The 25,846-nt window shown below is 48.9% G+C and overlaps 2 protein-coding genes and 1 long non-coding RNA gene across 6 annotated transcripts; 1 reads left to right on the top strand and 2 right to left on the bottom strand.

Moving 5' to 3' along the window:
- Positions 1 to 1,650: 1,650 nt before the first annotated feature.
- LURAP1 (leucine rich adaptor protein 1) lies at positions 1,651 to 12,823 on the bottom strand. Its single transcript, XM_045477203.1, has 2 exons — positions 12,428 to 12,823; positions 1,651 to 2,191 (listed from the first exon to the last, which is right to left on the bottom strand). Exons 1-2 carry the CDS (start codon positions 12,623 to 12,625, stop codon positions 1,670 to 1,672), a joined length of 720 nt encoding a protein of 239 aa, XP_045333159.1. The 5' UTR covers positions 12,626 to 12,823; the 3' UTR covers positions 1,651 to 1,669.
- A 1,599-nt stretch (positions 12,824 to 14,422) lies between these two features.
- On the bottom strand, positions 14,423 to 17,052 carry LOC123597815. 2 transcript variants are annotated; one of them, XR_006712269.1, is made up of 3 exons: positions 16,947 to 17,052; positions 16,502 to 16,638; positions 14,423 to 14,655 (listed from the first exon to the last, which is right to left on the bottom strand). It is a non-coding gene; the product is annotated as an uncharacterized LOC123597815 (long non-coding RNA). The 2 variants fall into 2 exon arrangements; XR_006712270.1 differs by having other exon boundaries at positions 16,536 to 16,638.
- Positions 16,061 to 25,597, top strand: POMGNT1 (protein O-linked mannose N-acetylglucosaminyltransferase 1 (beta 1,2-)). 3 transcript variants are annotated; one of them, XM_045477201.1, is made up of 22 exons: positions 16,061 to 16,191; positions 16,700 to 16,869; positions 17,494 to 17,569; positions 17,760 to 17,878; positions 18,528 to 18,593; positions 18,683 to 18,796; positions 19,624 to 19,741; positions 19,935 to 20,033; positions 20,201 to 20,328; positions 20,683 to 20,753; positions 20,980 to 21,055; positions 21,236 to 21,319; positions 21,409 to 21,450; positions 21,663 to 21,721; positions 22,061 to 22,133; positions 22,222 to 22,350; positions 22,435 to 22,560; positions 23,784 to 23,848; positions 24,043 to 24,087; positions 24,319 to 24,454; positions 24,719 to 24,828; positions 24,928 to 25,597. In XM_045477201.1, exons 2-22 carry the CDS (start codon positions 16,750 to 16,752, stop codon positions 25,013 to 25,015), a joined length of 1,944 nt encoding a protein of 647 aa, XP_045333157.1. In that variant the 5' UTR covers positions 16,061 to 16,191; positions 16,700 to 16,749; the 3' UTR covers positions 25,016 to 25,597. The 3 variants fall into 3 exon arrangements, with proteins under 3 accessions (XP_045333157.1, XP_045333156.1, XP_045333158.1); XM_045477200.1 differs by having other exon boundaries at positions 17,494 to 17,608; XM_045477202.1 differs by lacking the exons at positions 16,061 to 16,191; positions 16,700 to 16,869 and adding an exon at positions 17,233 to 17,269 and having other exon boundaries at positions 17,494 to 17,608.
- Positions 25,598 to 25,846: the final 249 nt, after the last annotated feature.

The following is a 25,846-nucleotide window of genomic DNA, read 5'->3' as shown; positions in this document are numbered from 1 at the left end:
AAGGATCACATGACATCCTTTTCTCTCTTTTTTGCCTTCCAATGATTAGTTTCAGGCCCCAGGAAAAACAAAGACCAACATATAGGCAGTTAGCTGGGGTTCAAAGGGTTAATCTCCAAGAATTCATTCTCTGACATCAGCCACAGCCCTTCTTTCACAACTGCAACCCCCCCCCCACCACTACCCCCACTTGTCCTCTCCTTGGGCCCCAGGTTGGCAGCTTCCTTGAATTCCTTCTTTGCTGTAATTCACTAGGGCCTTAGGACCTAGGCTCAGAGCCAGTTCCCTGCTCCCACCTCAGGTCCCAGGGGTCTAGGGCTTGCTCTAAGGGAGGAAGGAAAGCAGCCTTCCCCTCTATCTCTGCCCCTCATAGGATGTAGGGCTTAGGACCAAAGAGCCTCTGTCTTTCCCTGCCACACCCCCACACTCCCATTGTAACCCAGACAAGGAGATTTCTTGTGTCTCAGCCTCTGGCAGGCATCCTTGTGACCAAATGGTAGAAGGTCCGGGGCAGGATGGGGGAAGGGAAATCACAGGATCAGAGAAGACACCTCCCCTCTTTGGAAATTATGATACACCCCCAGAGCTCTTCTAGCTTCTTTTCCCTCTGATCCCATCAGCAATGGGGAGAGAGGGGGGTAGATGGGGGACTCATCTGCATATAAAAGGCCAGAGGCCCTGAAGAAGTGGAAGTGGAAACTGAGAAGGTGTGGAGACACAAAGGCTAAACCTCCTGGCAGACAGATTTGGAGCCAGAATACAAAAATGGGGGCAACCCAGGGAAGGGGTAAGACAGGGGACTGGCAGGGCAGGCCAAACAAACTTTTGAGAGCCGTGGGTAGAGGCCCCTGAATTTCCCTCCCTAAAAGCACAGATGTAGGAATACTGGCATCAGATAGGGATGCGGTCACAGAGGAAGTGAGACCCCTAGAACAAAATGAGAACACCCAATTTAAAAAGTAAGAACCTTTCTGAAAAGGAACACAAACATCTGACAGTGAGAAGCTTTCCTACCAGGAGGGGTGATATGATCCCCCTAGCAAGAAGTAACGGTATGGAGAATAAATGGTGTGGTCTCACTTAGCAGCAGGGGCTCAGACAACCCTATACTGCCCTATCACCACTAAGAGACTGGTACAGAGGAAAGTCTATTCCATCCTGGCAGGAAATGACATCACTCACCAGACAGGAAGGGATGGTTCTACCAACCCCAGAGGCTTCCAGGAGGGCCAATCCATGGAAGGTTGACCCTGAATATCCATGTCCCTCCACACTTCTCCATCTTGGCCAAGAGGGGGGCCAAGACTCCTAGATGTTGGGTGAGGTAATTACACCCCCATCTCTTCATCAGTGATCTCCTATGGGTTCTAAATCCCTCAAATCCTTACGTAGTTGCAGGGGGAAGGGGGAAGAGATACGATCACACCAGAAGCTACAGCTCAAGCCTCTAGAGTCATTGTATCTATGTAAATAGCTCTAGGGTCCCAATAATTGAAGGATAAAAGCAGAGCCTCCTTAGGGGCCAGAAGGATGGTAAGGCCAGGTTTCCACGGTAACTGGATTTCAATGCAGCCTCCTCCTAGACCCAGAATAAGGGAGAATAAATTTCTAGGGAGACCAGGACCTAGTGATGAAAGAGTTATAGAAATATGAAAGGACGGGAAAGTTATTACAAGAAGGTCACATCATCCTGGCACTGCCCCCAATACCAGTGGGCCTCAAAGCCAAGCTTAACACTTTCATCCTCTAGTGGTTCAGGAGGTCCACCTTGGAGCCCCTCCCCTGGGGGCTTCCATACAGCCCTCAAGTTCCCTAGCCTGGTGGCTGTCAGGTCCACCTCAGTCCTGGCCCTGTCCCCACTGGGTATAACCTTTGCCCAGTCCATCTCAGGACGGGGAGCCCCAGGGGGGCCCTGTTCATCCATCTCGCTGGGGGCCACCGTGTCTAGGAAACTGCCGATGGAGACACTGTCCAGCCGGTCAGTGGAGCTGGTGTCTGGCAGGCTGTCCCAGCTGCCTCGCCTTGAGCGGCCTGGACTCCCGCCTGTCAGACTATATTGGCTGCTGGTGAGGCTGCTGCAGTGGCTGGTCAATGTCCCCCGCTCCTCCAACAGCCAGCGCACAGCCTCGATGCCCTCATTCAAAGTCACCAGCTGCTGCAGGATCTTCACATCGATGGCTCGCAGGTAAGCCTGGGGGAGTAGGAGAAGGAATCAGTCTGAGCTTCAGAGCCATGCGTTTCCCAAATGTTTCTAGAGACCCCACTTTGTGGTCCAACCAACCATGCCTCAATTTTAAGAGGCATGGGAATGGAAGTATGGTTGATTTAGAGTGTGGGCTTTAGAAGCAGACAGATTGCAGTTGTTGTTTTTAAAAATTTTTTTTAACATTTATTTATTATTGAGAGACAGAGCGTGAGCGGGGGAGGGGCAGAGAGAGAGAGGGAGACACAGAATCAGAAGCAGGCTCCAGGCTCCGAGCTGTCAGCACAGAGCCCGATGCGGGGCTCGAACTCATGAACCGTGAGATCATGACCTGAGCCGAAGTTGGACGCTCAACAGACTGAGCCACCCAGGCGCCGCAGATTGCAGTTTAAAATCTCAGTTCTGGGGGCACCTGGGTGGCTCAGTCCGTTAAGCATCCGACTTCATGATCACACAGTTCATGAGTTCAAGCCCCGCATCAGGCTCTGTGCTGACAGCTCAGAGCCTGGAGCCTGCTTCAGATTCTGTGTCTCCCTCTCTCTCTGTCCCTCCCCCATTCACACTCTGTCTCTCTCTTTCTCTTTCAAAAATAAACGTTAAAAAAAAATTTAAGTATTCAACACGGTGCATGACACAGAGTTAGGTCTCAGTAAATGTTTAGTATCGAAATCCGATCCCACTGAGATTTGAACTTCATAGAATAGGGCATTAACTATTGAACCAGTCCAGAATCAAAGAATAACCTGATAGGGAGTCTGGTGTTAATTAGGAAGTAGACTGAGCCAAAAGGAGGCGGGAGCTGGGGAATAAAGAGGGAGCTCACCTGGCCCCACAGTCTCTTCAGGGTGTGGGTAGCAGTTGTTCAAAGGGTCAGAATCCTATTGGCTACAGATGCAGGGCTTCTCTTCACCACACACTAGTCTAGGGTGTCTGTACTGGGAGTAAATCTGACTTACCAGGTAATCTTTAGGTCCCTCCTACCTCAGATCCCCTAAATTATCTTCCGCAAATACCAATCTGAATCTGTCCCTCCCCTGCTCAAGAAACTTTCTGGGCTTTGCACAACTCTTAGAGAATAAAATCTAAATATTTTAGCAGCAGGCATTCAAAAGCTGTCATAATACATCCCCTGCCTGTCTCTCCAGCTTCACTTTTAGCATACTTCCCTGGAAGCCCCCCAGTCCCATCACACATGACTTCCTGATTTCATATTTATTTAATTTTCCTTTTAGGCAAAGTAATGGATGCACATAGATTAAAGACACAAAGAGTTCTGTGAGATTTATCATGAAAGTAATAGTCCCCCATCCTAATCCTAAATCTTTCTTCCCAGAAACAACCATTATTCATTTTTTATCTGCTTATTTTGGTACTTAGATTCTAATCTCCAAATAACATTCCACTTACTGACTTTTAAGGTTTAGGTGTTTTCTATTGCCTTCCCATACGATAGAAGGTTAAGGATTTAACTTTTTCATCCTACTCCCCGATCCTCTGCCATACAGACACCTTTCTCTCTGTATTCCAACATACGCGATAAAATGAATTATTCAGTATTTACCTTATTAGGATTTGGAAATGCTATTCGCGGCTAAGTTGTACAGTTTACTATGGCTACTTTTCATTTCTTACTTCATGTTTTCCTTAGAATAATAATATTATTGTAATTATGCCTTAAAATAATAATAAATGATATGTATCATCTTACGTAATTATTACGTTATTATCATATTATTACTACTACATACACTACTACTCTTTTGCTTAGTTTGCTATATAATCATCACTAAGTCAGCCTCAAACCCTCTCCCAATTGTCTGAATTTTCCTCTCAAGGCTTTTAAACATATCACATCTTCCATCTATTCCATGTTCTTAGAGACAGCTCTTCAGGAGCCTTCTTTTTTATATATAAAATTTCTAATATTTATTATTTTAAAAAAAACTTTTAATGTTTATTTATTTTTGAAAGAGAGAGACAGCGTGTGAGTGGAGGAGGGGCAGAGAGAGAGGGAGAGACAGAATCTGAAGCTCAAACCCATGAACTGTGAGATGATGACCTGAGCTGAAGTTGGATGTTTAACCTACTGAGCCACTGGGACGCCCTTATCTATTTATTTTTGAGAAAGAGAGAGCACGAGCAAGTAGGGGAGGGGCAGAGAGAGAGGGAGACAGAGAATCCCAAGTGGGGATGGAATTCATGCACCATGAGATCATGACCTGAGCTGCCCAGGCGCCCCAGGAGCCTTCTGATCTGCCCCAATCTGTACCTGCTGCACAACTATCCTCCAGGGATCCCCCTTCACTCTCATCCTAGGGACTCCCTTTGCCTCTTTCCTGAGTTGGATCCCTTGTTTCCTGATCCTATGTCTTCTTCTTTCTTGATTCACTCCTTTATTGTGTGTGTGGTGCTTTTCCTTCAGTAGCTTCCTGCAACAGTCTACATAGGAGGTGCATTTGTTGAAGCTTCACATGTTTAAAATGCTGTTATCCTCCCCTCCCCTCATAGACAGTTGATGGGTATAGAATTCCAGGTTGAAAATAAATTTTCCTCAGGATTTAAGGCATTGTTCCATTGTCTTTTAGTTTCCAGTGTTAAACTTAAAAGTATGATGCCATTATGATTCCTGATTGTTTGTATGCATCCATCTTCCTTTTCTTTCTGGAAGTTTTTAGGATCTTCTCTTTGTTCCCAATGTTTTTTTTTTTTTTAATTTTTATTTGTTGTTTTTAAGTTTATTTATTGATTTTGAAAGAAAGAGAGTATGAGCGAGGGAGGGGCAGAGAGATAGGGAGAGAGAGAATCCCAAGTAGGCTCTGTGCTAGCAAAGTGGGGCTTGATCCCATGAACTGTGAGATCATGACCTGAGCTGAAATCAAGAGTTGTACGCTTAACCAACTGAGCCACCCAGGCACCCTGTTCCCAGTGTTCTAAATTATCCCAATAATTTGCCATGGCGTGGGTCTATTTTCATACGTTGAATTGGCCACTTGATGGGTCCTTTTATTTTTTATTTTTTTAATTTTTTTTTCAATGTTTATTTATTTTTGGGACAGAGAGAGAGCATGAACGGGGGAGGGGCAGAGAGAGAGGGAGACACAGAATCGCAAACAGGCTCCAGGCTCTGAGCCATCAGCCCAGAGCCCGACGCGGGGCTCGAACTCACGGACCGCGAGATCGGGACTTGGCTGAAGTCGGACGTTTAACCGACTGCGCCACCCAGGCGCCCCTTGATGGGTCCTTTTAATCTGGAGGCTCATATCCTTCAGTTCTGATTTTCTTTATTTCTTTCTTGATTTCTCCTCCACTATTTCTATGATCTTTCCGGAAATCCTATTATTTGAATAGAGGGTGTCCTGGATGGATCCTCTTTTTTTTTTTTTTTTTTTTAATCCTCTTCCATCTTTTTCTATATTTGCTCTAGTTTCTGAAATATTTCAACATTATCAACCCTTCTACTGAGTTTTTCATATTTTCCTATCATGTTTTTATTTCTAAGAGTTGTTCTAGTTCTCTGAATGTTTTCCTGTTTATAGCTTCCTGATATGGCTGCAATATTATCTTATCTTTTTAGGGATATAGTTAATGATTTTTTTTATAAGTTCTCATCTTCCAATATTATCTCCATTTCATTCAAGTTGTTTTTTTCTGTTTATCTACATCTGCACAGTTAGAGGGTCTCATCAGATGTCTTACAGTGTTTAGTAGCTGCTCATACTTCAGAGTGGTCTCTAAAAAGCTGGTTGCAAACTGGCAATTATCTGGCTGGGCTATTTGGGTTAGCCCTGAGTCAGTATCTCTTATGGTTACTTTCTCTCAGGTTCACCATATTCACCATATTATACCCATCTTGAGAATATAAGGAAAGCTGCCAAATAGGGGGAAATGCTAGAAGGGTATATCATAACATTTAATACATTTTTACTTAATCCCTCTCGCCTTCAACTTTGTTGTCTCTCAATCTGGAGACCTTTGGTTCTAAGTGTTTTGTTTTGTTTTTTAATTTTTTTTTTCAACGTTTATTTATTTTTGGGACAGAGAGAGACAGAGCATGAACGGGGGAGGGGCAGAGAGAGAGGGAGACACAGAATCAGAAACAGGCTCCAGGCTCTGAGCCATCAGCCCAGAGCCCGACGCGGGGCTCGAACTCACGGACCGCGAGATCGTGACCTGGCTGAAGTCGGACGCTTAACCGACTGCGCCACCCAGGCACCCCTAAGTGTTTTTTTTTTTAAATATCAATTTATAAATGTTTATTGAATTATTCAGTAAATGATTGTTTTACATCTAGAATGATAAACCAGAATATAACCAAGTATTTGTACACTGAGAAAAATATAGGCACTGGAATTAAACAGATCTGGATTCAAACTCCAGTTATGCCATTAATGAACCATATGATTTTGGAATTTTTATTCCCCTTTAAACCTTCATTTCTTCATTGTAAAATGAGGATACTATTTTTTTAAATTTTTATTTAGTTAATTAATTAACTTATTTATTTATTTTTAATTAAAAAGTCTCCACACCCAACATGGGGCTTGAACTCACAACCCTGAGATTAAGAGTCACATGCCCTACCAACTGAGCCAGCCAGGTGCACCGAGGACACTACCTAATTAAAAAGTTCATTTTAAAAAACGGAAGGGTGTCCCTAGGTGGCTCAGTTAGTTAAGCGTCTGACTCTTGATTTCAGCCCAGGTCATGATCTCATGGTTCATGAGATGGCCCTGTGTTGGGCTCTGTGCTGAGCATAGAGCCTGATTGGGATTTTTCTCTTCCTCTCTCTCTGCCCCTCCCCCTCTTGCTCTCTCTCCTTCATTATAAATAAATAAATAAACATTTAAAAAATAAAAATAAATGGAAGGAATGCATTAACATGCACAAGATACTGCCTGACAATTATTAGTTCATAAATGGTAGCTATTTAACTTTACATATTACTATGGTAAACTTAATTAGCATGGCATAAGCACAGAACAAAATTCTGTACCTGAAATTATTTGTGACTTTGGAATAATATCACAACTCTAATTCAATGAAACAGATGGTTATTTGGTTCCTGAGTTGTCTAATGATTACAAAGATAATGGAGAAACTGTCCCTACTTAACAGAAACTTGCAGTTTCAATAAAGAGATATGAACAGGGGCAACTGGGTGGCTCAATTGGTTAAGCATCCAACTTCTGCTCAGGTCATGATCTTGCAGTCTGTGAGTTCGAACCTCACATCGGGCTCTGTGCTGACAGCTCAGAGCCTGGAGCATGCTTCAGCTTCTGTGTCTCCCTCTCTCTCTGCCCCTCCCCTGCACATGCTCTGTCTCTCTCTGTCTCTCAAAAATAAATAAACATTAAAAAAAATTTTTTTTAAATAAAGAGATATAAACATGAACAACTGAAATGCCACAGACTATACAGATTATTAATGACATATGATAAAGAAGATTATCTTCAATTGTTTCATACTGGGGACAAATAAGTTAACAGTGAAACCAACAGCCCTAGTCCAAAACCAAACTAGATGTATTAAATAAAACTTCTCATACTAAAAATGCTTCTCCTGCTATAATTCCTCCTTTCTTCCTTTCTTCTCTCTTTCCTTCCCCTTCTTCCCTTCCTTCTGTACTATTCTTTTCCAAAACTTACATCTCCAATCTTCTGTTAGGATAAAGAAGTGGCTGGCACCTGGTTGCCCAGTTAGGGAGGAGGTCTTAGAATATGATTCTTTTTTTTAATTTTTATTAAAAATTTTTTTTTAGGGGCGCCTGGGTGGCGCAGTCGGTTAAGCATCCGACTTCAGCCAGGTCACGATCTCACGGTCCGTGAGTTCGAGCCCTGCGTCAGGCTCCGGGCTGATGGCTCAGAGCCTGGAGCCTGTTTCCGATTCTGTGTCTCCCTCTCTCTCTGCCCCTCCCCCGTTCATGCTCTGTCTCTCTCTGTCCCAAAAATAAATAAACGTTGAAAAAAAAAATTAAAAAAAAATTTTTTTTAATGTTTATTTATTTTTGAGAGAGACAGAGACAGAATGTGAGTGGGTTGGGGCAGAGAGAGAGGGAGACACAGAATCTGAAGAAGGCTCCAGGCCGTCAGCACAGAGCCCGACGCAGGACTCAAACTCACGAGCTGTGTGATCATGACCTGAGCCGAAGTTGGACGCTCAACCAACTGAGACACCCAGGCGCCCCATCTTAGAATATGATTCTTAAACAGACATTCACAAACCCTTCTGTTTTCAGCTTCACTTGTGCCCCCCAGTTCTAGAAATACCCAGTGCTTCCAACTCCTGTGACCTTTGAGGGTTTCTGTAGTGCAAAATGTGTTGCTTTTCAGCTTTCCTTGGTGCTAGCTTGAAATTCAGCTTTTTTTCAGGTCTACTAAGTTACAAGTCTTCCTTCCGCTCTTTAGCTTCCAAAATTTTATTCCTATCATCTTCTCTCCTATTTTTGTTGTCATAATGGTTTCATGGCCTTTAAGATAATCCTTCTATTGGCTTTTTAGTGAAGTTTCAGAAGGAAATGAAGGTAAATGCATGTGTTCAATCTGCCATCTTGAATTGGAATTCCCACTGACTTTATTCATTTTTCAAGCCCCAGCCTCAAATGCCACCTCCTCTAGGAAGTCTTCCCTGCTCTTCCTCACGATGTAATTAATCCATTCAGTTATGAAACAATATTTACTGGGTGTTTCTTATAGGCATTGCATTGTGTTAAAGGAAGAAAAGACACCATTTCTTAGCCTCAGGGAGTTCACAATCTATGGGTAAGATAAGACAATGACACAAGCACTAAAAATTCAATGTAGTAAATGCTAGGGGAAACAACTGCTATATAGAGGGCCACAGGTACCTAGAGGGCCCTAACCCAACAAAGGGAGGTAAGAAAATGCTTCCTAGAATAAGGCACATCAGCCGAGGCATAAAGGTTAAGTAGGACTTAGCCAGACTAAGCAGTGGAGAGAGACATTCCAAACAGAGTAAACAGCATGTAACCCCTCCAATTCAAAGTGGCCTTTCCAGGGGTGCCTGGCTGGCTCAGTCAGTAGGGTGTATGACTCTTGATCTCAGGGTTGAGGGTTCAAACCCCATGATAGATGTAGACATTACTTAAAAATTAAATCATAAAAAAAAAAAAAAGTAGCCTTTCCAGAGTACAAATCTGACCATGTCACTCCTTAATGAAAACTCTTCCAGGAAGCCCATGCTGTGTTCCAATAACACTTATGGTCCTGTACCAGATTTATTAGTCTCTCTCCCTCCTTTCTGTGAATTCAGACTGTGAGCTCCCCGAGAGTAGGTCCTGCACAGTTCATTTATGGTGCTTAGCCTAGGTCATATTAGACTTTGTGATTCTATTGCCTTTACCATCCTTGGCCCCTCTGGAGGTCTCCAGGATTCAGGGGGTTGGGTTTTACCATGCTGATGAAAAATGAGTTCTGTGACAGTGGGATTCCCTGACTGTGACAGCATCACTCCCCAGAATAGAAAAAAGCAAGGCTTTTCTTGCCAGAAAAAGAAACACTCATTCCACACCATCTCTTTGGAAACAGGAAGGTATAAATAGCTCAGAGAGATGCAGCCTTAAAGGCCACCACAATCCAATTCTCTTCCCAGGGGGATTCAGGTTCCCCACTCGCCCACTTAACACATACATATTAGACTCTCGGCCCAGCCCTGGGGTCACAAGTATGGCTCCCTCATCACTCAATACAAATCAGGCCCTGGGGTAAAGCCTGGAGATTCCAGGCCCAGCTACCTGGCCACAGATTGAGATTCTCAGACTATTCTTACTAGGACTATCTGGTCCCACAAGCTCCTGTCCTCTCATCTTCCAAGAGGCAGAAAAACTGAGGCCAAAAGAAAGTCAGGGCCCTGCTCAAAATCTCAAAATGATTCAGGAGCTGAGCCAGGACTTGAACCCAGGTCTTCTCCCCCTTCTTGCCTGAAGCTTTTTCTCAAGCTGCTCTGTGGGGGCTCTGTGGGAGCAGGTTGTCGCAGCAACAGTTCTTTGGGTGGATTAAGTAGGGAAGGTTGCATTGTTTTCCTTTCCCACATACCCCAGACTCTGGCTGGTTCACTCAACGTGTGAGAGGGGGAGGGAACCAAGAGAAAAGGAGCCTAGAAGCAGGAATAACCTTGGCCTCAAGAGCAGGCCTGTCCCCTCCCTGCAGGATTGCTGGGAGAGGGACAGTTGAAGGACAGTGCTTAGAGGGCTTGGACCAGTAGTGCCACCAGTTGCTCCAAGGGAAACCCCCTGCCCTGTCCCGTCCTCCCTAGGTGCAACCCAGTGGGCAGGGCAGAGTACGCAAAGATATCAATGACACCTTGACCAAGGAGAGAGAAAGGAATGGGGTAGGTAGTGACCTTTCACTGTTTGGGCCCCCAAGCAAGCGCCCTCCTTTGTGCCTTTAATGGGCAGCCTAGGGTCCTAGACCAGGCTGGGTCAAGAATGCAGAGACCTGGGGCTCCTGGGTGGCTCAGTCAGTTAAGCTCCAATTTAAGCTCAGGTCATTACCAGGGTCTGGCTCTGTGCCCAACAACTGGGGCTGGAGCCTGCTTCAGATTCTGCGTCTCCCTCTCTCTCTGCCCCTCCCCCACTCACACCCTGTCTCCCTCTCTCTCTCTCTCTCTCTGTCTCAAAAATAAACATTAAAAAATTTAAAAAAACAGAATGCAGAGATCTGATCAGAAGTTAAATGCACCCCCTTAAAGTTTACAACCAGAAAATCTCCATCAAAGGCAGAAGAGTTCTGAGCCAGAGAGGAGGCATGGCTCCACCACGGAGCTCCTGAGTGAGCCCAGGCAAGCCCCTGAACACCTGCAAGCATGCTTCATCCTATGGAGGAATGATGACTGCTCTTCTCTCTTCAATGACGTAAAATGTCTTTAAAGTGTCTGGCACAAAGCAGATCTCAACGGTAAAAATGTAAAGTGCAGGCAGATCATCTGGATTCAAAGCCTGGCTCTGCATTTTACTTTTTATATGACCTTGAGTAGTTATTTAACCTCTCTGTGCCTCAGTTTCTTTATCTATAAAAGATCACTTGCCAAATAGGGTTGCTGTATTAAGCGAATATTTTGTAAAGTGCTCAACGTGATACCTGGCACCACTTTGTACAATGAGGCAAATTCGAGCCCCTCCCTTAGGTGGGCAGTCACAGCCCTGCCCTGAAGAATCTGGCACTCACCTCCAACCTTCAGGGCCAAGTGCACACATGGCATTCGAATCCTTCCCCCACGAGCCTTCCCTGATTACTCTGCCCACAAGGCTCTCCTCTCAGACTTGCAGGCTGTCTAGGAGCTCCCATGCCCTCCTTCTCTGCTCTCTCACAGCCCAGCCTGGCACAGAACTGGGCAGACAGCGGGGCTCCAGGAAAACCTATTAACTGACACACTCACCATGGCCTCCTGGTTCTAAGCCAGAGAGAATTCTTCGGTTCCCCAGAACTGGCTGCAAAGTGGTGGCAGGTGTGAATCACCCCCTTCACCGGAACTAGGGCCTTGGGGAGCCTAGGCAGCCCCAGATGCCCTTCTGGCTCTGAATCTAGACCAGCAGCAACAGGGGAGGGGGAGGGTGCCTGTTTCCTTCTCTTCTCCCCAAGAAGTTACAGATAAAATATAAATATCCTTGGGGGGCTCGGAGATGATGGAGCCAATGCTGATGGTGCTGCTATTCTGACTGCTCAGGTTCTAGGGACTTCCAAATATTTTAAATGGGGGGTGGGAGAACATTGCAGGAAGGGAGGATGTCTTTAGTGGCCCTAGTCCAGGAGGTTTTCACCCAGATCTCTTCTGTGCTAAATCCTGTCATGAACACTGAGGCCTCAGAGGAGCAACCCAGTTTGCAGGAAGAGAAGAAACTGGTTGCCCTTTAATGGTGGCCAGGGGATAGATGGCACCTGGTGGAGGGGTGGGGTGGGGGAGATTTGGGCTGTGCTAGGTTCTCAGTGCTTCCCAATCCTCACCTCTCCCCGCCCAATTATTTGGCAGTAAAAACTTCCTAGAGCCCATGCCTCCCACCTCAAGTCTTCAGGACCCATCAACACCCCACTTACCCTTGGGAGGGGCAATTAATGGACCCCAGGGTTTAAGGATTGATCTGGAAGGGACCCTGAGGAGTAAGATGGGGAATTTTAATGCTCTCCTCTCCTGTCCAACTCTGGGGGCATAAGTCTGTCCCTCAGCCCTAGCTGGGGATTCCATTCCCTGGCCCATGGAGCCCACACTCACCAGCTCCATCCTCAGCGCCACGATCTTGTCCCCCAGGCCGTGGCCCGTGTTGGGCACCCCAGGGAGCAGCAGGGCGCCAGAGGTTCCTGGCTCCCATTCGCCTCGCAGCCCGCGGAGCAGCCCTTCAGGGGTCTTCCTGCCCACCTTGCCCTCCACGTCTCGAAGGTCAGGCGATTGGGACTCCGCAGTCCCCTCCATGCGGGCCTACCGCTGAAAAGTGCTGGGAGACCGGACGGCGGGATCTTGTTCCCAGGGGTCCTCCTTTCTCCGCGACTAGCGCCGAGCGGAACCGGTGGGTCCCCGCCCGCGCCGCGCGGGGGCGGTCGAAGGGCGCCGTAACACTCAGAAAAGCAGCGCAGAGCCGCGCGCGCGCGTGTGCGTGTGCGTGTGTATGTGTGTGTGTCGGTCGAGGGCTGTGCACACGTCTGAACGTCTGGCCCTGGAATGGGTGGGGCTCGGCGATTTGTACTTGGATTTGTACTTGAAGGGGCGCTAGGAGAGTTCAGTGCCTTCTGCCCACTCTTCCAACTAAATCTAGCCAGGTACACAGCAGGCGCCCTGTAAGTATTGCAGAACAAAGGCTAAATAAGCATCCTCAGGAATTTAGAAATTAAGAGATCTGCAGAGGTTTTTGAAAGACTTCCTGGAGTAGAAGGGCTGGGTCTAAAACAGTGGTCAGAATTTAGCTACCTACACACACACACACACACACACACACACACACACATACACACACCACTTTCAGTGTAGCCACTGAATTTATTTTTTTAAGTTTGTTTGTTTGTTTGTTTGTAAGTAATCTCTACATCCAAGGTGGAGTTCAGACTCACAACCTGGGATCAAGAGGGAGTCAGGCACCACCACCACCCCTCCCAGCCACTGAGTTTAGATTAAAGAAATAGAAAGTAACATTCTGTGCCTTGTGGCTCAGTTGGTTATGCAAGGGACTCTTGGTTTAGACTCAGGTCGTGATCTCACGTTTTGTTGGTTCAAGCCCCGAATCTGGCTCTGTAATGACAGTGTAGAACCTGCTTGGGATTCTCTCTCTCCCTTTCTGTCTGTCCCTCCCCTGCTTGCTCTAAACAAACAAACAAACAAGAAAGAAAGTAACATTCTTCTGGCCACTGAGAAGTAATCAGTATGGAAGATGAAAGGTCCACATGGGCCAGACAGATCAGATCCTGTAGACTGATGCTTCTTAAGCTTGACTGTGCATATGAATTATCTGCACATCTTGTTAAAATGCAGATTGTAATTCTGTAGATCTGGGATGGGGTCTGAGATTCTTCTTTTCTAACAAGCTCCCAGGCGATGGCCATGCTGCTGTAGAACTGTAGAAGATAGTTCTATAGTGCTTGGATTATATTTTATAAGCAATAAGGAGCCATGAAAAACTTTTTTTGTTGTTGTTTTGGCTTGATTTGGGTTTTTAATACAAATTATTTCAGCCCATGGTCACAGAAGGATTTACATTGCAAACCCTGCTTTATCTTTTCCCACCTCTATACCCACACCCCAAAGACAATGATGTTCAGCTTTTTTTTTTTTTTCTGGTGTTTATACACATAACTCTACATATGCTTATACAGTACTACTACTTATTAATTTTAAATATCATCTACTGACTTCCTATTATGATAAATATAGATTTATCTCACACTCTACTTCCCTTCTTCCACTGACCCTAAATACTTCTATCACTATTTTTAGGTCATCTAATGGTTACCTTGTAACCTTAAGTAATGTGTTTTTCCTTGATATCTCTTGATCCACAGAAGAGTTTTAAATCAGAGGTTAAAAACCAGATTTACCTTTTTGAAAAACTGCTCTGGATTTTGCAAGGAGAAAGGATTGGAGGGGTACAAATCTGGAGTCAAGGAACCTGGCTGGAAGGGAAGAAACTGAAATGGACTGGACCAGGGAGGGGCAGGTTGTGAGATTGGAGAACAGCTAGACCACAATGGAGGACTCTTAAGGAGGTAAGACTGACAAGACTTGGTGACTGGTTACATTTATTTGTTTATAGTGGCATTCATGAGTATTTGCTCAGGAAACGAGTGATTTCAATAAATATTATGGAGCATCTACCATTTGCTAGCCATTGCGCGTGGTGCAGAGAGTATGCTGGTGAGTAAAGACACCTCGGCTGGTTGTTGGAGATGAGGAGTCAAGGATGACTTCAGCTGTTCCTGCTGTCATTCACCAAGGAAGGGAACCCCAAAAGAGATCTAAGAGTGGGAAGAGATGATTACAGCAGGGGTCACATTGAGTTGGAGGGGCCTGTGAAGATGTCCAGCAGGCAATTAGATACAGGTCAGCCTGGAGCTCAGGAAATATTAGGACTGCAGATATGAGTGTAAGAATCTAGGTGGTTACAGAGGTCAAGAGAGTGGATATGATCTTCCATAGAAAGTGAGATTGAGGAGCGAAGATCAGGAAGGAGCCCTGAGGGACATCTTTTTCAAATGCTAATAAAATGTGTTGCATTTTCTTCTGTTCTCTAATACATACCTATTAGGAAAAATCACTTATTATCTTAGCTTTTAAGATAAGTACTGTTAACATTTGGTGTTGGGGGGGCGGGGATACCATCCCACCACGTAGGGAGCAGGTGGAATATGGAGAGCTCAAAAAAAAAAAAAAATCTAACTGGTCTGGCTTCCTCTGTTTCCTTTTAAAACAGTCTTCACAAAACAGTAAAGGTTCTCTTAAATGGGACTATATTGCTCCTCTGCTTACAACTTGCATAGCTACCCATTCACTTCAAATAAGCATCTCCGTCACCTAGAAACTTGTTAGAAATGCAGTATTCTGCTCTACCCCAGACTATGAATCAAAAACTCTTAGAATGGGGCCCAGCAATTTGTGTTTTAAGGCACCCTCCAAGTGATTCTGATGCAAGGTAAAGTTTGAGAATTACTATGTTAAGCTAAGTGCTTTATATGTATTATCTCATTAAACCTTCACAACAACTCTGTATTTTTCTTGTCAGTATAGGGCAGGGGTTGTGAGTAAAATCCGGAGCTGGGATGCCTAGGTTTGAATTCTAGCTCTCCTAGCTTTGTGACATTGGGCCTCATTAGCAATAGCACCTAACTCATGGGGTTGTGGAATTCAATGAGTTGATGGAAGTAAAGTGCTTGAACAGTGACTGGCATAGAGTAAGCATCATATAGGGTAAGCATTTCACAGATGAGGGAACCTAGGCTGAGACGTGCAGTGACTTGCCCAAGGTCTCGGGTCGTGGTAGAAGCAGGTTTTTAATTCCCCTCAGCCTCCAAACGCATACCCTAGGCCTGCATACCCTAGACCTAGGTGCATGCAGCCTTGGCCAAGCAAGGGGAGCAGGTAGCTGTGTCCGAGGCCTGTAGGCCCTATGACCCTGGAATCCCGAGTGGTCTAGTCCAAATCTCTAGGACTCCGACTTGAATCCAGTTTGCCATCGGCGATGCTGGGGACCAAGACGTCGGGGGTGGAGGGGGGGCCGGATCTGCTCTCCCCCAGCAGCCACCCCGCCCGCTGGTTGCGAGCCGGGGTCTGCTGAGTATTCGCGGCACTCGCGGGCTGCTGACACTCGTCGCCGCCGCCCTAAGCGCCGCCCGCCGCCCTCTCACCCCGCGGCGGCGGCGGCGGAAGCGGGGAGGCGGGCCGGGCCGGGCCGGGGCGGGGCCGCGAACGGCATGGAGGAGGCGGAGGCCGCGGCGCGCCGGGCCGAGCAGTGCGGGCCCGAGAGGGGCCCGAGTGGGGCCCGGGCCCCCTGAGCCGTGAGTGCCTCTGGGCAAGAGTCCGGGAGGGGTGGCGCGGCCGGGGCATGTTTCCCGAGTCCACAGGCGGCCCCGAGCCCTGGGAGGAGAAGAATGGGGCCAGATAGGAGAGGGCGAGGGCGCAAGGGGGTGGAGGATTGGGGGCTGGGGAAGGGGGCTGTCTCCGCCCTTTGCCCACAACAGGACTAGGAAGACCTGGAGCTTGGCCCTTTTAGGAGCTGATAAACCTCGAGAGCCGATTATTTGGCCCCTTCTCCGGCGCGGGGGGGGGGGGGGGGGGGGAAGGTCCCCGAGCAGCTGTGTCAGTTACCCCAGCCCCAGGGGGAGTTTCCAGGTGATCTGACCCCTCTGAAGGTTTCCTCTCCAGAGAAGTTGAGCCACTTTTCTCAGGTCACACAGCGTGGATGTCTTCAGGGAAGCGTTGCTGGGAGGTCCTCCCTGGTCTCCCTAGAAGGTATCAGACTTTGGGAGGAACACCTTACTCCATGTGACCCTCTGGTCCTCTCAGATTCCTGAAGGCATGGGTTGGCCAGGACAGTGGTGACTCCCCAATCCGGCATGGACGACTGGAAGCCCAGCTCCCTCATCAAGCCCTTTGGGGCTCGGAAGAAGCGGAGCTGGTATCTTACCTGGAAGTATAAACTGACCAACCAGCGGGCCCTGCGGAGATTCTGTCAGGTATAGAAATGTCCCAAACCTCCTAGGGGCTCCCTCCCAGCTTTACCCTAGCCTAGACTATTGGCACTGGGACTTACCTTGGCTACCCCCAACCCTGGAAAGGGGTGGCAGGTTCCTAGAGAGGAAACCTCTTTGTGTCACGTCGCTACGAGGTGGTGGTTTGGGCCCAGAGTTCTAGAATCAGAACCCAAGTACGACCTCCTAGGCTTCTGACAAAAACCTGAAGTCTAATCAGGAAGGCTTTGCCCAGGGGTACACACACCTGTCAGGCAGTCAGAGCTAAGACCCAGGTCTTCTGATCCCCAGCTTGGTTCTCTGGGACTGGCTCCATCTCTAGGAACTAATTGTGGAGGGGACCAAGGAAATCAGGGCCTCAAATGGAAGAATACAGGAGCTCTGGGTAGGAAGGGCCCTGATGAAGAGAGAAGGGTCAGGGGTGGTTCCCAGGAGGAGGTGGTTGTGAAACTGGACCCTGGCTGGGGGGAGTAGAACTGGGTGGACAGAGGGATGAGAGGCCCCAGGATCTCCCTGTGTCCTTACTGCAGCCAGGGCCCTCCTTTCAGGAAGACCCTCAATGATCTGGAGGGGGTGCCCCTCTTTAGTCATCCCTACCGCTCCTCTCAGACAGGGGCAGTGCTTTTCCTACTGGTGACCGTCATTGTCAACATCAAGTTGATCCTGGACACGCGTCGAGCAATCAGTGAGGCCAATGGAGACTCGGAGCCAGAACAAGACTATGGTGGGGCCAGGCTGAGGATGGGATTGGCTGTTGAGGTGGAGTGGTGGTGGGGGAGGGGTCCCCCGGGATCTCACAGCTGAAATGGTAGGCAGATCCCAAGGGATGAGATGCTGCTGGAAAGACCATCTCCCTGACCTTTGCACCTCTACAGATGAGGCCCTGGGCCGATTAGAGCCGTCACGGCGCAGGGGCAGTGGTCCCCGACGGGTTCTGGATGTGGAGGTGTACTCAAGCCGCAGCAAAGTATATGTAGCTGTGGATGGCACTACGGTAAGTGGGCCAGTGTCGGGTGTACAGTCATTGTATTCTACTCAGGGTGTGGGTCCGTGGCTCTGGGATCCACTGCCTAAGTGGGTACTGCATCTCTGCCACTTTCAAACTATGTGGCTCTGGAGGCCTCAGTTCCTTATCTAAAGGCTGGGACTAATGATTTCTCCTTGTCAGGATTAAAAGAAAAGTATGTGAAATGTGTTGCATGTAGTGGAATATTATGCAAAGTGATCGTTAGTATCAGTAGGTAGATAATTCATTGACTTATCCTATAACTGTTTTCTGGTCCCTTCTTTGACCTCAGTCTAGTTCCAGGCATTGGGGACCTAGAGGTAATCAGAGCTGGCCCCAGTTCGAGGGGCTTAATCTGATGGATTATAATATCTCCAGCACGAGGAAGAGACGTTAAGGCTCTAAGAGTCTGAAAGCCGTAGAGAGGAGGGTTCTAGAAAGATCTGATCTCTCTAATGGATAACTTAAGGAGGTTTTCTGGAAGAGGTGGCATTCAGGCTGGGTCAGAAAAGAACTGTTAACAGAGGCATAGGCAGGAGGAGAGGTTTCATGCAGCTGATTTTTTAAATTCCCATAAGACAGAGAGACCTTGAATGCCACCATGAAGAGTTGGATTTTTGTCTCTGCCACCCTGTAGGTGCTGGAGGACGAGGCTCGGGAGCAAGGCCGGGGCATCCATGTCATCGTTCTCAACCAGGCCACGGTGAGGTTCTAGGGGTGGGGGACCTGGAGGGCTTAAGCTGAGCCCACCTTGCTGGTGACATTAACTCATGAGAGGTATGTCCCTGCCAGGGCCATGTGATGGCAAAGCGTGTGTTTGACACATACTCACCTCATGAGGATGAGGCCATGGTGCTGTTCCTCAACATGGTGGCACCTGGCCGAGTGCTCATCTGCACTGTCAAGGTCAGTGACTCTGCCCTGGTCCTTCTCCCAATGCCCCCAATTCCAACTTTGCTCATGGCCCTGGGTTCTATACCCCTCATAAAGCATAGTGGGAGGAACCTCTGGAGGAAGGTAATACAGGTTCCAATCTTAGCCTTGTCATTTTTATTTAGCAAATAGTTATTGAGCAACTACTGCATGCCAGGCACTGATCTGGGTGCTAGAGCTACAATCAGAAGCAACCTTTATGGAGCTTACATTCTGCGGGGCAAGATCAACAACAAAAAAGCCAGATAAACGTGTGATGTCAGGAAATGATAACTTACTGAAGATAGTGAAGCAGGGAAGACAGAATAATGGGTGATGCATTTTAGAAAGGGAAGGAGTCTGTTAAGCAAGTGACCTAAACAGAAAGCTGGAGGAAGTAAGGAGAGGGCCAGGTGGCTATCTGGAGGAAGAGTGTTCTAGAGAAGAAGATTGACGAGTGCAAAGGCCCTGAAGTGGGAAGGTGCTTAGCATGCTTGAGGAATTGCAGGGATGCCAGTGGAGCTGGAGCAAACTAAGGGAGGGGAGGGGAGTGGTGGGAAAAGAGCGGAGAGATGCAGATTGTATGGGATCATGGTAAGGATTTACTAGCATGGCTGTCTTGGATAATTCTCAGAATCTCTCTAAACCTTCAGTTTTCTTAACTATGAAAGGATAGTAACCTCAGAGGGTTGTTGGGATAATTTAACGAGCTAATTTAAATAAAAGGTTTTGCGTGATGCTTGACACATAGCGAGTGCTCCATGAAGCCAGGTCACCCAGAACCATGGCAGGCAGGCTGACCACTTTCTCTGGTCTCCCAGGACGAGGGCTCCTTCCACCTCAAGGACACGGCCAAGGCTCTGCTGAGGAGCCTGGGCAGTCAGGCTGGCCCTGCCCTGGGCTGGAGGGACACTTGGGCCTTCGTGGGACGGAAAGGAGGTACTGGCACCATGGGCCATCCACCCTAAAGTATCAGGGGTCTAGAAGGAACAGAACACCAAGAGATGGGGTGGGGTTGGGGGCAAATAGGAGCCAGAAGTGGTGGGCTGGATGAAAGTGGGCAGAGAGTTGGGAAGAAGCTTTCAAATTGGAGCCTGGGCCCCCATTGCCCCTCATTCCTGCCCCCTGCTAGGTCCTGTCCTTGGGGAGAAACATTCTAAGTCACCTGCCCTCTCCTCCTGGGGGGACCCAGTCCTGCTGAAGACAGATGTGCCGCTGAGCTCAGCTGAAGGTGGGGTTAGTGGGGTCTGGGCTCCAGGGCAGTGCCTGGGCTGGAGGTGGGGATTTGGGTCCTTTTAATGGAGCTTTATTCTCTTGACTGAGTGCCTGGGGTTTTGTAAACCACACTGGTCTTCTGCCCCTACATGCCTCATCCTGTTGACCCCATCCCTCCCTCAGAGGCCGAGTGCCACTGGGCAGACACAGAGCTGAACCGTCGCCGCCGGCGCTTCTGCAGCAAAGTTGAGGGCTATGGGAGTGTGTGCAGCTGCAAGGACCCCACACCCATCGAGTTCAGCCCTGACCCAGTGAGTGCAGCCTTAGACAGTGAGGCTTGGACTCCTTCTCAACTCGGCCAGAGGCCCTAGGAAAGAGCCAGGTTGGGCTTTCCCTACCTCAGCCTGAGAGGGAACCAGGACCCGAGGATCTGTGCTGGGCTCTGAAAGACGGAGGGGCATCCTGTTGGGGGGAAGAGTAGGCCATGTGAACAAAGGCCTGGAGTTGGATGTGGGTTGAGTGTATGGGAGGGCCGGGACAGGGAGAGCCTCTGCCTTTTCCCTCTCTACTCTGGAGTCGCCTTCTCCCCAAAGAACTCTTCCCTAGGCGGGGATCCCAATGTGAAGAGGGAGTGAGGCAAGAACTAAAAGCTGTTTCTCCCTCAGCTCCCAGACAACAAGGTCCTTAATGTGCCTGTGGCTGTGATTGCAGGGAACCGGCCCAATTACTTGTACAGGTGAGCCTGGGAGTGGGCTATATCCAGCACTGAACAGGAGGGTACTTAGCAAGTGGGACCCTCAAGCTTATCTGCCTGCAGGAGGAACTCTTGAGGTGGGCAGAAAGGCAACAGATTCTAGGCCCATTCACCCATGTGGGTGAACAGGGGGATGTGGACCCATCTATAAGCACAAGGGAACCCAGAGTTGGGTGACAGAGACCTAACCCATCCCTGGGCTCCCCAGGATGCTGCGCTCTCTACTCTCAGCCCAGGGGGTGTCTCCCCAGATGATAACGGTTTTCATCGATGGCTACTATGAGGTGAGTGGGGTTTGGGGGCTATGGGAAGAGCAGAGCCCAGGGCTGTGGGTCCTGAGTAGCAATGATCACAAGAGACAGCCAAGGCAAGGGCTGTGAAATGTGAATGGTTTGGCATGGCGGAGCCTGCAAGGTGGGCAGGGGGAGGTGGCTCACATGGTGACCAGTGGCCATGCCTTCTAGGAGCCAATGGATGTGGTGGCCCTGTTTGGTCTGAGGGGCATCCAGCACACTCCTATCAGCATCAAGAATGCCCGTGTGTCTCAGGTACTGCCTAGGCAAGGATGGAAGGGGCAGACACCTGACCCTGCCATCCACCCCAAAGCTCACATGCCCTCTTTCCGCTCCCCACCCAGCACTACAAAGCCAGCCTCACTGCCACTTTCAACCTGTTTCCGGTGAGTAGTAAGGACAAAGTCCTTGGACCTAGGGAGGAGAAACATGGGTATAAGACCTGGTCTTATTATATAGCAAGCTCTTCTCCTCTCTGGACCTCAGCTTCCTGATCTGGAAAACAGGGGTAGTGCTGCTTGAGAAATAAGATGGGGGTGGAGGAGGCACAGGATGGGAAAGGGCCCCTTGGGGTCATGCTGTCCCCCTCCCCCTGCAGGAAGCCAGGTTTGCCGTGGTTCTTGAAGAGGACCTGGACATTGCTGTGGACTTTTTCAGGTGAGGGGAGTGCCCTTCCATAAGTACCTCTCCACTCAGCTCCTATAGGCTTCCTTGGGCCTCTTTGCTTAACTGGGTCTCCAGGAAAGAAGGCAGTGGGATGTCTGGGAGAGCTTTCTGAGGGAAATAAGCTTAAAAGTGGGGGGAAAGCCTGCAAAGGTAGGACAGCAAGTGTTGGGGTTGGAGTAGAGAGTAGAAGGATGGGTAGACACAGTGGGGATTTGGGGGAAGGGACAAGTAGGCATGACTCCTGAGTCCCATCTCTAGCTCCTCCAGCATCACTGTGTGACTGGGTTTGTCCTTGTCCTTCCCTGAACCCTTGGACCCTGCCTGTCTCAGTTTCCTGAGCCAGTCCATCCACCTACTAGAAGAGGACGACAGCCTGTACTGTATCTCTGCCTGGAACGACCAAGTAAGCCAAGTGGCCAGGGGTCAGCTGGGGTGTTGGTACAGCACAAGCACCAAGCTGATACCTCCCACCATGGCACCCCTGTCCCCAGGGATATGAACACACAGCTGAGGACCCAGCACTGCTGTACCGTGTGGAGACCATGCCTGGCCTGGGCTGGGTGCTCAGGAAGTCCCTGTATAAGGAGGAGCTTGAGCCCAAGTGGCCCACACCGGAAAAGGTGCCCTGGCAGGGTAGGGTGAGTGGGCTGGAGTCCCCTCCCAGCTCCAAACCTCTTAACCATCATAATCTTCCATGCCCCCAGCTCTGGGACTGGGACATGTGGATGCGGATGCCTGAACAACGCCGAGGCCGAGAGTGCATCATCCCTGATGTTTCCAGATCCTACCACTTCGGCATCGTTGGCCTCAACATGAATGGCTACTTCCACGTGAGTGGGAGGCAGGGATATTGTGGAGGTGGGCACAGAATAGTAGATAGAGCAAGAACATGGACTCTAGAGCAGTCCCAGCTCTTCCACTTATTAACTTTGGGGAACATTCCTTATCTTCATTTGCCTCAGTTTCCTTATTTGTAAAATGAGGATAAAGATACTACCTATCACAAGGGTTCCAGGTTACGAGGCTTAAATGAGTTAATATATGTAAAATGCTTTGAACTGCAAGCATTATATAAGGGTTAGCTCGTATTTTTTTTATTATTACTATTCTTAGCACCCGACTGTGGGTGTGGGGAGGGGATTTCTGCCACCAGGCGCTTATGCAGCCCTGGAAGCTTTGCCCTCTCCTGTCCTTGCAAGTGGAGGGGCCCAAGCCTCAGCCCAAAGTGAACAGGGAGGTCCCCGGGCCTCCATGCTTTACATGGCTGTGTCCAAAGGGCCACTCCCCACATACAGCAAGAGTATGCATTGAGACAGGCCAGCCCAAAGGAACATATGGGCAGCTTAGAACCTCCTAGATTCCAGAAGGACCCTGAAAGATCGGCTTATACGAGACCCTACTCATCTCCCAGAGAGGGGCAGGCATTGACACTTTCAGTACCTTGGTCTTAGCACTTTCCTCCGTCTCAGCACAGCCTGGCCTTTTGCCCTCTGGTCCCCACAGGGCCTGTTTCTGGCTTCTGTGGCTCTACAACAGCAGACCCGGGGAGAACCACTGGGAATAGGGACTAACCCAGGGGTCAGGAGCATGAGCTGCTGGTGTGGGCATGAGGTCTCTAGCAATGGGGGAGCTGAAATTAAAGCTAGTAAGAGCAGGAGCGCCTGGGTGGCTCCATCAGTTAAGCATCTGACTCTTGATTTTGGCTCAAGTCATGATCTCACAGTTTCTTGAGTTTGAGCCCTGCATTGGGCTCTGCACTCACAGTGCAGAGCCTGCTTGAGATTCTCCCTCTCTCTCTGCCCCTCCCCTGTTCACAGTCTTTCTCTCTCTCAAAATAAATAAATAAACTTAAAAAAAAAAAAAAAAAAAAAAAGGCTATGAGAGCCGGCCAAGGATGCTACAAAGAGGAGGATAGGGAAGATGGAGGGAAATTAGGGGGACCTCTGTGGGTCCAGGACTTCATCTGTGGGCCTTGTGGCTATGTGGTGGGTCAATGGGCGGGTGTGGGCCTGACAGTGTAATGCCCTAATGTTCACCCTCACACCCACTTCAGGAGGCCTACTTCAAGAAGCACAAGTTCAACACGGTTCCAGGTGTCCAGCTCAGGAACGTGGACAGGTCAGGGATGGGGACAGAGCAGAGGGGAGGATATCTAGGAGCCTTGATGACCAATCCCCAATATTCCCCTCCAACCCTGGGGCCTGCTGTTTACCCCAGCCTTGCTGCCACCCAATTCCCATGTAATCCCTTGCCTTGCCCCTGGAACCTGAGGGGTTACCCCTTCCCTTGACCCATTTTTCCTTCTCCTTCAGTCTGAAGAAGGAAGCTTATGAAGCAGAAATTCACAGGCTGCTCAGGTATGGCCTATGGCAGTAGGGATATATGGCAGGGAGTAAGGAGGCAAATACTGGGGGTCTTGACCCCATTATTTTTGGGGCCCGCTGCAAAATGAAAAGCAGAACACCTTGTTGAAAAATTAAGAATTTCAGGACAGCAATAGCAGAGCTTGAAACTAAGCACAGGGCCTTGTAAAACACACCCATGAAGCAGGCTCTGTCTTGGCCTTTATCCCCTACCCTCTGCTGCAGCGAAGCTGAGATTCTGGACCACAGCAAGAACCCTTGTGAAGACTCTTTCCTGCCAGACACAGAGGGCCACACCTATGTGGCCTTCATCCGAATGGAGAAAGATGATGACTTTATCACCTGGACCCAGCTTGCCAAGGTGCCCCACTAACATACCCACCCCAGGCTTACTCCTCCCCACCAGATACAGGGAGCCTTTGTTCTGGAATCTTCTACCTCAGAACCTTTTCTTCATCCTCTGGGAACCCCTCTTTCAAACCCTTTGTCCAATTCCATATTCTAGAAGATGCTACCTCTTACAAATTGAGACTGTTGAGGGGCTGGAGGCTGAGCCAAGGGTCCTCAGTGGCCCCTCCCCACAGCTCTCTGACCCTTGCCTCTCACTCTGTCCCACTCCTACCAGTGCCTCCATATCTGGGACCTGGATGTGCGTGGCAACCACCGGGGCCTGTGGAGATTGTTTCGGAAGAAGAATCACTTCCTGGTGGTGGGCGTCCCAGCCTCCCCCTACTCGTGAGTGACTCTTTTCTGCCCTGGGACGTGAGAGTCTAGTGGGATTAGCGGGCATAGCTAATTACCTTTTCCCTATACATTTTCAAATTATCTTTCCAGGGTGAAGAAGCCACCATCCATCATCCCAATTTTCCTGGAGCCACCCCCAAAGGAAGAGGGAGCCCCAGGAGCTGCAGAACAGACATGAGACCTCTTCCAGGACCCTGCAGGGCTGGGTACTGTGTACCCCCAGGCAGGCTAGCCCTTCACCCCATCCTGTAGGATTTTGTAGACACTGGCAGGGGTTGGGGCTGGTTTGTTTTTAACATGAGACTTAATTACTAACTCAAGGGGAGGCTTCCCCTGCTCCAACACCCCTGTTCTTGAGTTGGAGGTCTATTTATTTACTTCCTTGTGGGAAGGGGCAGGATAGTACCTGGGAATCATCAGGGTCCCTGGGCAGCTGATCCTGCCCTTTGCACACTCCCTCCTCCCAAGCCTGGCTCAGAATCTAACCTATTTATTGACTGTCCTGAGGACCTTGGGAAAAGGCTGAAGCCTGGAGGGCCTTGATTCCTTTCTTGGCTGGGTGCTGCCCTGAGGGTGGGGCTGGCTCTTACTCAGGAAACTGCTGTGCCCAACCCATGGACAGGCCCGCTGGGGCCCACCTGCTGATGCAGACTCACTCAGAGACCCTCAGACACTGAACCAGGCCTCTTCTCAGCCTCCTCTTTGTCCAGGTTTCCAAAGCTGGATAAGGTGATCATTGATTAAAAAAGGAGAAAACCTCTGGGGATGTGTTTTATGATGGTGTGACTGTGTGGGGGCGGGGGGGCAGGGAGGGGGAAGAGAGAGAGACACAGAGAGAGATGGGTAGGAGAGAGAATGGTCATGATGGATAATGAGTTTTCCTTACTGTCCTCCACAGAGTTTAGCTTCCATTTGGCACCATTTGGCCACCAGGGGATGCCCCAGTCTCAAACACCAAGGTTTTTCCCTAAGCTCCACCTTAAGACAGCTGAGCCTGACCTTAGCCTCA

The sequence above is a fragment of the Leopardus geoffroyi genome, chromosome C1 (genome assembly GCF_018350155.1).
Source record: "Leopardus geoffroyi isolate Oge1 chromosome C1, O.geoffroyi_Oge1_pat1.0, whole genome shotgun sequence".
Taxonomy (NCBI): domain Eukaryota; kingdom Metazoa; phylum Chordata; class Mammalia; order Carnivora; family Felidae; genus Leopardus; species Leopardus geoffroyi.
Note: the sequence above shows the minus strand (reverse complement) of the source record. Positions and strands in the feature narration are given on the sequence as shown.

What these genes read in the sequence shown, in the direction of transcription:
- LURAP1 (XM_045477203.1), bottom strand. Translation starts at nt 12,625, where the DNA reads ATGGAGGGGACTGCGGAGTCCCAATCGCCTGACCTTCGAGACGTGGAG. An exon ending in TGGCGCTGAGGATGGAGCTG is followed by an intron (nt 2,192 to 12,427) that starts GTGAGTGTGGGC and finishes CTACTCCCCCAG; the next exon opens with GCTTACCTGCGAGCCATCGA.
- POMGNT1 (XM_045477200.1), top strand. Translation starts at nt 16,750, where the DNA reads ATGGACGACTGGAAGCCCAGCTCCCTCATCAAGCCCTTTGGGGCTCGG. An exon ending in TGCTCATCTGCACTGTCAAG is followed by an intron (nt 18,797 to 19,623) that starts GTCAGTGACTCT and finishes CTGGTCTCCCAG; the next exon opens with GACGAGGGCTCCTTCCACCT. An exon ending in CCACTTTCAACCTGTTTCCG is followed by an intron (nt 21,451 to 21,662) that starts GTGAGTAGTAAG and finishes CTCCCCCTGCAG; the next exon opens with GAAGCCAGGTTTGCCGTGGT.